Here is an 11,458-nt window from a genome sequence, read left to right on the forward strand (position 1 = left end):
TATTATCATTGTCTCTCTTCATAATGATTAAAATGATATATTTAAAGGTGAGATCAGTGACACTGGATCAGATTTCTTGTGTTTGCCTTTGTTTATATGCTTTCAAAAGCATATGAACTGCACATATGGGGGCAAAACCACTTTAAATTGGGCCCAGAACATGTAAAAAAAAAAAGAGAGCGAAAACACACAATATCATAAAACCATAAGAACAGTCAGGATCAGCAGAAAGTCTAGACACTTAATTATGTACATGATTTGCTCTGAAGAGGTTTTTGTCACTGAGTGTGCTTCTGTACCCACTGGCAGAACCTCTGTGAGTAGTCAGGGGGGCTGACTGTGGAGAAAGCCCTGCCAGGGTAGCGCAGCCTTTTCCACAGGTTCTCCAGTTTCTTCCTCCACCCATAGACAGTGAAAATATCTATGATGCCCACAAAGTAGCGGCGCTCTGGCCCATCTATGATGTGAACTGCGTTCTTGAAATTAGGCAGCAGTCGTCGGTGGTCGGCATGGAATTCCTGCAATTCTGATTCGGTGTTGCTTTGTTGCGTGTTGCAGTGTATTTCCTGAAGGGGAATCTCATCACCAGTGGCCCCTCCACTGTCTGTAGTATCTGCTACCACCTGGCCTGAGTTTTCCTTTAGTAATGGAACGGAGGTGGGGTCTGCCTCATTGGGACTGCCATCTAGGTCCATGGACCTTTAGGAAAAACAAAAGAAAGTCCAAAAGACAGAATTATCATGGGTGATGATACCAAAATGGATCCCCTATGTCCTGTAATACATAAGAGAACTGCACAGCAAACTGAGGAGCAGGATCAAAAATATTGCAGTTTTTCCTGGCAACAGTACACTTCTATGACTAAAGGGGGGATTGACAGGGTTGCTGATCAATATACCAGCGACTTAGTGATTAATTAGGCAGGCACTTGTATATGTGGCTCTCAGAACTCACTTCCCAGCCTGTACTCCCTACCTACTGGAATTTCAAGAGAATAGTCTATAAAGTTCAGACATAAAAGACATAAAAGTTTAGACATCAAAGCAGTAATCCACAAGTGTCTTTTTGTCCAGATTTTGGCCACACCTTCGGAGATAGCAGAAAGCAGGACAAGACACCAAGGCAGGCAAAGACACTCAGCGTAGACTGCTGCTTTCCTCATTTCTTCTCCTTCTTGTAGTTATACATACAAACTGCTGTTGTTGTTTGTGTAAATATAAAATACATCACTTCCTATGCAGCATAAGATTTCATCAAGGAACGTATAAAGAAGGAAGGGACAATATTTCATAGAGACAGTGTTCCAAATTTGCACTGGTGCCGGACTTTGGCGCCACTAATATTGAAGCCAATGGCACAGGCATGGGAAATTCCACTGTAAACCACTATTCTTCTACAATCTACAATCCCATATATCAAATATGAGCTAGTTTGCAACAGGCAAATGACTCATAATTGTGGCACCTGACTGGGGCACTAAAGTGTTATAGCATAAACTGAGGTGTGGCAACGACACAGAGGTTTTTGATATTTGGTACGAAAAGAGATACCAAAGATACATAAGATTTCAAGAAGAGGCCATAGACTGATTCACTGTTGTATGGTTTCAAACAGTCATAGAAAGTAACAAAGAGTTCCTGAACTCTTTGAAACAGGTAAGAAAAGGCCCAATGTGTGGCATTCATTTCCACAAGACCATTTGGATAAAGTATGGGAATGTCTGTAGTGTGTACTGGACAGGCTTAGCACTTTCAGAAATTACCATATTATAATTTTGTCCCCAGCACTTTTTGATTCTTTGAGTCCCAGGAGCCCGTGGGATGTCACACTTTTACCTTGAAAAATTTTATTTCACCCTCTGAGCAAAATAGCAAAATTCACTTTCAATTTCACTCTCAATTTCTTTTGATTTTTTTTCTCTTTTTTGTGGTTTTTGTGGGCAATTTTCTTGTTTTTTATGTACTTTTTTTTTTTTTTTTTTTTTGCAAATTTTGAAGTAGGCTAATGTTTTACTTATTTGGTAATTTCTGGTATTTTTTGTTACTTTTCTATGAATTTGCTCAGGTAAAAGGGTTTAAATCTTATGAAATATATTACAAGCTTATGAAAAGCCTTTGAAAAGCCTCTGCTGTCGGTCCAGCATCTCTGATTTGACCTCTAAATATATGATTTTAATAATTATATATATTGTTTTGTTATTTTTTTAAATTACTTTTTAATAATTATCAAATGTTTTTGTCTAATTTTCTTGTAATTTCTTTCTTTTTGCTTTTTTCTTTCTTCTTGTGAGACAGTTCTGCAGTAATATTTTTTCTCATCAGCTAATTTGCTCATCAGCTTTTTCCCATGCTTTTGAAAGAAATCAAGTGAATTTTCTGAGATTTCAAAGGGGTTAGATCACCCAGTTCTTTTCTTTTCTATGTTTGTCACTTCATTTGCGAGCAAAAACACAACCTCAAACAGTCTCCGGATATAGCCTTATTTCTGACACACACACACACACACACACACACACACACACACACACACACACACACACACACAGACAACAGACAGCCAGTTGAACAAACACAAAAACGTGCAGCAGTGTAATATCTAGTGCACATATGACCACAGGCTTAGACTCACTCACCATGTTTACAGGCAACTTACATTGTGGTGCGAACAATGAGGTTTGCAAAAGAGTGTTTCCCATCCAGCTCATCTTTGTGCAGTGGTTGATGGGCCAGCAGGAGACTGTAGTCGAGCACGTTGAGCCCGCGGAGGAAGTCGGTGTCCATTTTCAGCTGATCTACAAACCAGGATTTCTGTTGAGCTAATAACACAAGCATTTTAGGGTTTTGCGGAAACTTGGAAGGGTTAAATTTCTATTGCAGCTGAAAATTGATCATGAATCAGCTCAACAGTATTATGCACAGCCTGAAGATGAAAGACAATCTCTGTTCTTACCCAGTGCAATATGTTGTCCTTCAAAGTTATTATCTTTCAGCACTTTAATAATTTGGTTTCCCTTGATTGCAGGGTCAGTCCATCTCCCCACCTCACAGCCTTTAATGTCATATCTGGTGAGAGAAATGTTCACAACCATCATACATCAACAATCTACAATAAAATTCGATACATGACAACTGCTACTGTGGAAAAAAATAGCTACCTGATATTGATCCTCTCATCAGGGTAAAACACACTCTGCATCACTATGAAGTACTTCTGGAAAACATAGAGACACTGTGGCATGTAAAGGACTAAATAGATGAATATGAGAACCTATATTTCGTAAAATGTTGATTAAATACCTTTATTTGATTTGGAATGACGATCCTGTAGACACCTAGAATGTGAAGAAGTGCGGTTTATGAAATCACATGAAATACACCAATGGTATTAGCTTGGGCCCTGATCAGGCAGGAGGCTTTGTGCTCCCACTCAAACAAAGCTCAGCTCTGAGCGTTGCTAGTGATGACCAGAGCAGGCAGTCAAATGAAACGGAGCATTAGATCGGTAGTTTTAATATGCAGCACAGTCTGACATCAGCCGATACACAAGCGAGTTTATCATCTCATCCAACAGGTCTGCTTCATCAGAGCCTGTTTCAAAGACCAGTGTTTTTATTGTTTGTGTCATGGACTCAAGGAAGCTCAAGCTTCCTGCTCATCATAACCTCCACCCTCCTGAGGCTTACACATATAGCGTTTTTCTACTATAGTGCCGTGCCGCGCCGCGCCGTGAAATTCACGGTTCCGCATTCATTCCCACTACACCAGCCCGCTTGGTTCCGGGAACCAAACGTGAAAGATTTCAGCCCGGTTTGACATCTGGTGCTGGCCCGATTAGAATGGGGCTGCGGAGGCGGGCCTAAATATGATCTCCTTCATGATTGGTCTGTTAGAATGTCAGTTAACCAGGCTGCTACAAACTGACATGTGACAAGTGTCAACCATTAAACCTTCAGCCAGTAGGCTATTATTTACAAACATTAGTTTCTGGAGACATGGAAGAAATTGATTTGCTTGCTGAGTTTTTTGTTGGGTTTTTCTGTTGTGTAGCCTAGTTTACATTTTTCTTACAAATGGAAATGGAAATGTGACCACTAAGGGCAGATGGCAGAGCATCTGTGAAGATGCGGCCGCGGCACGCCTGACGCCGACCGGTGCCGCGCCCAGCCCACCTGTTGCCGCCGGTGGCTTTTTTATTCAAACAAAATTTTGTGCATTAAAAAAAAGTAGCAAAAAGCTAATGTAACAACCGACAGCTCCTCTTGTTACTATAACAACTCCATGGCAACGAGCACACCTCTCTAATTCTATGACGCCGACCCGCTGGTACCATAAGCAATGGAAACACTCCAAGGCCAAACAGGGCCGTGCTGGGCTCAGCCCGGCATGGCCCTTCGTGGCACGGCTCTTTATAGTGGAAATGAGCTAATACACTTGCCACAGCCACTGCCACTCTTCTGTACTACCTATCAGTTTTTAGCCTGCTCATTCTGCCACACACCTGACATGAGTCTGCTCATAACCTGTAGTATTTAAACCAGTCGGTTTCATTGTTTGTTTACCAGATTGTAGTTTGTGCTTTGCCTGCTTTGTATTCTGCCTGCCTGTTCCTGCTGCCTGATGTGCCTGATGTTCTGGTACTGAAGTCTGTTATAGCTCATTTCTGGTTTTGACCTTTGGAACGGACTGCACCACCATTTTCTGCAAGATTTCAGTAAAGTTGCTGATTATTGCGTACTCCTGTCTGAGCCTGGTGATTCTGCATTTGGGCCCTTGCTGAACTGTGGCAGATTGGCCCTCTTACTACAATTTAGCCACATTTTACATTGCAACAAACCATTTCACCACATAATAAAACTAATGTGGAGGACTTTATTCCGGTGATGGAATACTGGTGTGAAGAAAGTTTGAAGTCTCTGAAAGTTCATTTTCATATCATAAGCTGTGTCCCAATTCAAGGTCTGCATCCTTCGAAGTCGGCATTTGAAGGCCAGTTACGTCACAACACTGCGCGAAGGCCTGTCTCAATTCATCCAAAGCCGAAGGATCCTTCAAATTCGCACTTAAAATGCGTCCTCCTTTTCAGCCGCTGGTAGCTGATTCGGAGGATGCACCGCGACTATCCTTCTTGGGCTCCCGTATGCCAAGATGCTTTGCGTGCTGCTGCTCAGTCTAAAAAAGTTAACTGAAATGGCTACGGCGGCATCTAGTATATGTAAATATTCAGATTTCACTATTATTAAATATTCGTTTTTTACTAATTTGAACATCCAACGCCATGTATGTTAAACCAAAACCCCTTTCTTTACTGTTCTGTCTTGTCTGACGGAAAGAAACGTTATCCTTCTGTCTCCGGAGTTTGTTGTCATGGTAACGGCGGTTACCCGACCAGGAAATACTCCGAAGGTTAGACCGTCCCATTTGGTTGACGGGGAGGACGCAGATGCAGACCCTGAATTGGGACACAGCTATAGTGTAATGAATAGAAACGAAAGGCTGGATTAAAGGGAGGAAAAATGATATTGGAGTTCTAAAATACAACTGCTTACTTTGGGGGGAAGGTATGCAATGTGAAAGTATATTCATTTTGTAAATATTACACTAAACATGCAAAATCACTGGTATGCTCCTTTAAACACAGATAATGTAACACAGTGCAGCCGAGGTGGTTGCAAGCTCAACCCAGAGTTCATACCAACTGTCCCATGTCCAAAAAAATCAGGCATGCTGCTTGGGAGAGATGCATGCCTGCCACGAGTTACCTAAACCATTTAAAGAATGAGTCAGTGCTAAATCACATAAGGCAGAAACCACTGAGCCTTGCTTTCTAGGAGCTGAAACTTGGAGGCACGTGGCATTTCTAGCCACACAAAACCAGTCATGCCACTGCATGTATTTTTCATCAGCTGTTCATGAGTGCGCTCCATGTGGTTGTGCCAGCATGCTGCTTATTCTGCAGCGACAAGGGCAGGAAAAAACACTCACAGGGGCTGCAGGTGGCATTTTAACATGTGAATTCCTATCAGAAGAGTAAACTATGAAGCTGTCATTTAAGCCAAACATCAAATTCATTTAGCAGGACAACGTACAACATAAAATAAGAACATTAGCAAAATAACTAATACATCAAATATAAATGTATAAACAAATAAAAAAGTTAATTAATAATTAACCTTGAAAAAAAATTAATACTTTCTAGCAATAAAAAAGCAATAACACAAGATTGGCTCTGTATTACTGCCCCAATTAAAAAAAGACTGGATTGAAATTATGAATGACATAGAGAGTATGGAGAATCTGACTTTAGAGTTAAGGCTTCAAATTTCTAGATATGTGAAGTACTGGAAAAAGGGCATTTTGTATAAAGAACTGCTGCTTTCAGCATAAAACGTTTTAGCTTTAGTAACACTCTGCAGCCCATTTGAAAGCATATTGAGAATCCAAACATCCCCATTACAATATGGATCATGACAACCCCCTCTTTGTGTTTGATGAATCTTATGCATAAAACTTAAAATTCAACAAAATAATTTCCCAAGAAGTGACAAGGACAACAGGCCTTTATTAAGTCTTTCAGTGGTATTAACCCAGTGTAGGTATTTTTTTTTTCCTTTTGTTGTCATGTTTTGTTTTGTTTTTTCATCGTGCAGCACACATGGTATTTGCCTCTGTAACTGCTCGATCAAGTCAGCACAACTAGTATGTACAGGTTCATCTGCCAGGTTTCAATGGAGTGGAATCTACGCCCACAAGACACACAAAGGCACTGCAGCAGTCAGGTTTGGACTGCACCCAGTGGCAAACTGATCCTGCCCTGACATCACTGACTAGGTGTGGCCACAGGGGCAACATGCCTCAAAGTTTCAGCCTCCAGTTTTCTGCTAGTAATGACTCACTCTTTAAAATACCTGATGGCACAGGCATGTCCAACAAAGCCCTGTATGTAAAGCGGAAAGTGGCATTGGTACACTTTAGTTATGAAATGCAACAATGCCAGTGATGTTATCAACATTTGAGCTCTAATACTCTACTGCCATGTTTAACTAAAGTCATTAGTAACACAGGTGTTTTTAATGTCTTTAATGTAGCTTTCCATTTTTTTCTGTTATCAGAAGACACAATACCAGGAGCCTAGCTCTATCAGACCTAAAAGAAACAGAACCTACATCAATGTCATCAGTAATACCTGTGTGTAGCTGCTATTTCATGTCAACATGGCTGCTGTTAAATATGTTCGATTGTGCTGAGGTATGTTGTTGGTATTTGTTGAGATATGGCCAAAAAAAAAAAAAAATTAATTGCCCAAGGCAGATTTGAGAAACCCTGCTCGGCTCCTTTTCTCACCCTACCCTGTTTACCAACCCAGCTGGATGGCAATGCTTTAAACCAGATGATACCAAAGGAAAAAAGAGATGCCAAAGATTTAATACTGGTGAGAATTTGCCAAACAGGGTGAGTTAGTGGGGATGAGGTGCACCCTCCTCTGTCACAGGTCCAATTTGTGTTTTTAGTCTGATAAGACAGCTGTATTTTTACATAGCATTCTTGATCAGATGAGCTCTAACTGGAGCTAATCTCTTACCTAGAAACCTCACCATCAAGGAATGGGGGTATTTCTCCAGGTGGTCCACATATGCAGGCAGATTGGACAGGAGAAACATGACCTCTCGCCGACTCTGCGTCTTTAGGAAGAACCTCTTGTCATTCCTAGAACCAGGAACATAAAATTATGAAAAGTTTGTGGGTGTGTGTGTGTGTGTGTGTGTGTGTGTGTGTGTGAGTGTGAATGTGTGTTTCCTTGTACATCAAGCCTTTTCCTTGTTATCCTTGAGTTTTAGACAATGATGCCATTCTGTCTGGTTCTCATGTCTTAAAGGGACCATGTTAGGATGAGGTTTAAGTTTAGTTTTTTTTAAAGGACCATACCAGTGATTTTGAATGTCTGGCTCATTTACTACAATTTCCCCACATTTTACATTGCAACAAACGATTTTGCAAATCATGCAGGCGTACTAAAGATTTCACAACATCTAATCAAGGAAGGGAAAATGATATCAGAGTTCTATAATACAAGAGTTTACACTGGTAAAGAGTATACATTACACATATTGTGGATATATGCTAACCCTTCCACATCATTGTTATGGTCCTGTGTGGTGGGAAAATATACTTGTCAGGCCCTGAACTCAATTGGAGCGCTGGTCATATTCCCATATATGAATTTACAACATAATGGCAGACAGCACAGTCAATTATAAACTTTTCAGGGCCAAAACATTGGGCCCTGAAATATGAAATGAAATATGACATACATATGATTTTTAATAAATAACAGTTTGATCCCCATTCCCATCATATTTACATGATGAAATTAACATCAGTGAAAAGTTTCTAATGAGGTTGTCTACATTAGCCTAATCATCATAATCATCACGTCATAAGTCTGATATGCTCGTAATATTTTGGTGTTGTCGTGTATTTTGGTGTATACATTCTGGCTGTGCTGTGCTGTGCTCTCTTTGTGTTTTGGTTCCATTATTCAAAGATAATATGTTTGGCAGTGAAGTGCAGTCTACTATGGTGTGGTGGAGCAGTTATTTACTGTGGTCTAAAGTTTACCAAATGGATTTTTGCTGAATGTGAGGTGGGATGTGTGTATCCTGCTGTATCCTGCGGTATCCTGCTCCCAAGCAGCTTTTATGCTTGATTGTGTTCACTGTGTTCAGCAAATCAGTGACTGCAGTGTGTGTAGGTTGTGTCTATGTGTTCTGCAATCAGGTCGGTCTCCGAGGTTATCTCAAGCTTTGCATGTGAACAGTTATGATCGGTGTTGGGTTTGAAAATAGGGTCAGTCTGTCACAAATGGGGGTTATGTTTTAATCCCACTCAACACCAGGTGACTATTTACAAATTACTGGACACAGGGAATCTTCAACTCAAGACAAATTACAGCCCTGAGGATTAGGTTTAGGTGAAGGTAGGTTTAGGATTAAGCTTAGTTCAGGATAAGAGTTTGGGTTTAGAGATTGGATTAGTGGGTTAGGGTTAGATTATGGTTAGTTTTAGGGTTTTGGGTATTAATATAGTCAGTTGAGAGATCCTCACAAATACTGGTTTGTGTGTGTGTCAGACGCTCATGCTCACGTGACAAAGAAATCTGCCTTGCTCTTGGAATTGCTCACAAACTGGAGGTAGCAGCCATCTGAGCAGAGAGAGTTCTTGTATTCATCCTCTGAGATGTCCAGTGAACATCTCAGACTGGCAAACACTGGCCCTGCAAACGTTTGCATCTCAAAGCCCTGGAAGGCACAGATCAAACATTAGTTTCAAATTAAGCTTGGAGAATCACATGTTTAAGACTTGCCTCATGGATCAACACAATAAGAACAGAAGTCCATCCATCTGTTTCTCAAAATAACATTAAACTGATAGTTCACCCATTCGAAAAATACAATTTTATTTATCGCTGCTCTGTGGGACAGTAGTGGTGCTGTCTTCTCCTCATTGTTACTGTTTGTTGGATGATCAAACTATATCTTCAGTAATAATATGTAGAAAAAAAGTCCAGGTGAGGAGACAAGATAGAGCACTGCAATCTGTATGCTTTATAAAATAATAATGGTAATAGAAAATGTAACTTTCAGGCGAAAATAACCAGTACCTCATGGGTTTGAGTCTCCTGCAGTTTGAAATGCTCAGCTGTGAGCGTACCCTAGGTAAACATCAAAAGCATTTGTTAGCAAATTGATATCTGCAGAGCGCCTTTTATCTTCCTGACTGAGCTACTTGGCCTTATTGGTCGTGTCCTCACCGGGCGGGGGGTGTCCATGCTGCTCTGGAGGGCAGACAGTATGCCCTCTTTTATTATTGTGGTCAGATGGTAAAACTCGTGCTCTGAGTCGATCTCAAACACTCCCAGCATCCTCCATCGTTGTCTCAAGTGCCACCAGCGCCTTCGCCTTGTGGCTCTAGACGCAGCAGCAGCTTGTCTTTGTGCCATCTGAAACACCAGGCTTCACTTCAGCGTGAGCATTAAAACAAACTCAGAAATCAGAACATTCATATAACTCCTAGGGCTCAAGTGGTACAGGGTTTTCTAGCCCCATACAGATAGTTATATTTTTGGATTAAAGCTACTGATATTCAAAATGTTTTATATGAATTTAGAATTTTTATGCCAAAGTATTCAACATTTCTCCAGGTATTTTATTCTTGTCATGTGTCATGGCGGAAACGCCTCTCAATCAACATTTAGACAACACTAAAATGAGAACAAACAGGAAATGCAGATTAGCAAGTTGAGTAAATTTGTTTTTGTTTGTTTGTTTTATTTTTACTATCAGTATTCCTAACAATAATACATTTGAAATAATCAGACAATTAATATTGTAGTCACTCATACAAACTGCATCATATTTATCGTATTAGCAGTGGCTGACATCATTTCCATGATTGCTGTACATCTGAGATTGTACAAACAAAAATCCAAATGATTCAGAAATTAAAACAGCAGCAGCAAAAGCTGATACAATGTAAGTACCTGCTCACATTGAGCAGCTCTGCTAAAACAGATAATAGTTGTAACCACTACAACACTGTCTGCTCCGTGGTTGGGAACAGAGCTCAGCTGAGCTGCTGCAAGCACAGAGATAGAGAGCGTAGAGAGTTTTTTCATAAAGTGAGTGTGACAAGAGAAATCCCACTCAATTCAACCATGGTTCCAGAAAGTTCTTACCTGGTTTCCTTGTTTAGATGATATTCTAGTACAATTTCAAAGCAAAATAATAGCGCTGTCTTTGTTGTCTCCTCCAGTCTAAACTAGTGCCGCATTCCAGGCAAGTTAGCCAAGCCCTGCTGGGTGTGTCACTTGCAAAAAAACAAAAAGGTGTGTGCAGTGTGAAAGCAAACACAATGGATACCAAATATGAACAAACAGTAAACACAGATCAGAAAGATGATTTGCAGGTAAATTCATGTGTGTTTCATTCATTGTGTTTTGTTTTTGCTGCAAAAGATCATAATTAAAGTGCAATTATTTTGTGTACACAAGATTGTCATATATTATATTGTTATCTATCTAACTAATTGTTCATATTTCTATTTTATTTTTATTATTTCTATTTTTTTCTGTATTCCTTGTTTATAGTGTTTATATTGCTTGTTGCTATTTATTGTCTGTTTTTACTGTAAATTATGCTTCATATTTTGCTATCCACTTTGCTGCTGTAATGCGGGAAATTTCCCCACTGTGGGACTAATAAAGGAATATCTTATCTTATCTTATCTTATCTATCTATCTATCTACCTATCTATGTCTGGACACTTGTCTGGTGTTCGAGGCCTTGGACATCAGCCTCTATGATTACATGAGGCAGAGAGACTTTGTCCCTCTGTCTCTGTATGACATCAGATGGATCATCAAACAGGTACAGACACAGTCATTTCCAAATCACAATCCAAAG

At 40.2% G+C, this 11,458-nt stretch overlaps 1 protein-coding gene across 2 annotated transcripts; it reads right to left on the bottom strand.

The window, feature by feature from the left end:
- Positions 1 to 53: 53 nt before the first annotated feature.
- Positions 54 to 10,812, bottom strand: LOC115364687 (phosphatidylinositol 4-phosphate 5-kinase-like protein 1). 2 transcript variants are annotated; one of them, XM_030059229.1, is made up of 10 exons: positions 10,732 to 10,812; positions 9,808 to 9,996; positions 9,658 to 9,708; positions 9,141 to 9,295; positions 7,579 to 7,703; positions 3,297 to 3,331; positions 3,155 to 3,210; positions 2,950 to 3,062; positions 2,653 to 2,815; positions 54 to 699 (listed from the first exon to the last, which is right to left on the bottom strand). In XM_030059229.1, the coding sequence occupies exons 2-10, from the start codon at positions 9,994 to 9,996 to the stop codon at positions 279 to 281; spliced, it is 1,308 nt and encodes a 435-aa protein (XP_029915089.1). In that variant the 5' UTR covers positions 10,732 to 10,812; the 3' UTR covers positions 54 to 278. The 2 variants fall into 2 exon arrangements, with proteins under 2 accessions (XP_029915089.1, XP_029915090.1); XM_030059230.1 differs by having other exon boundaries at positions 9,808 to 10,014; positions 10,732 to 10,807.
- Positions 10,813 to 11,458: the final 646 nt, after the last annotated feature.

The sequence above is a fragment of the Myripristis murdjan genome, chromosome 9 (assembly GCF_902150065.1).
Source record: "Myripristis murdjan chromosome 9, fMyrMur1.1, whole genome shotgun sequence".
NCBI lineage: Eukaryota > Metazoa > Chordata > Actinopteri > Holocentriformes > Holocentridae > Myripristis > Myripristis murdjan.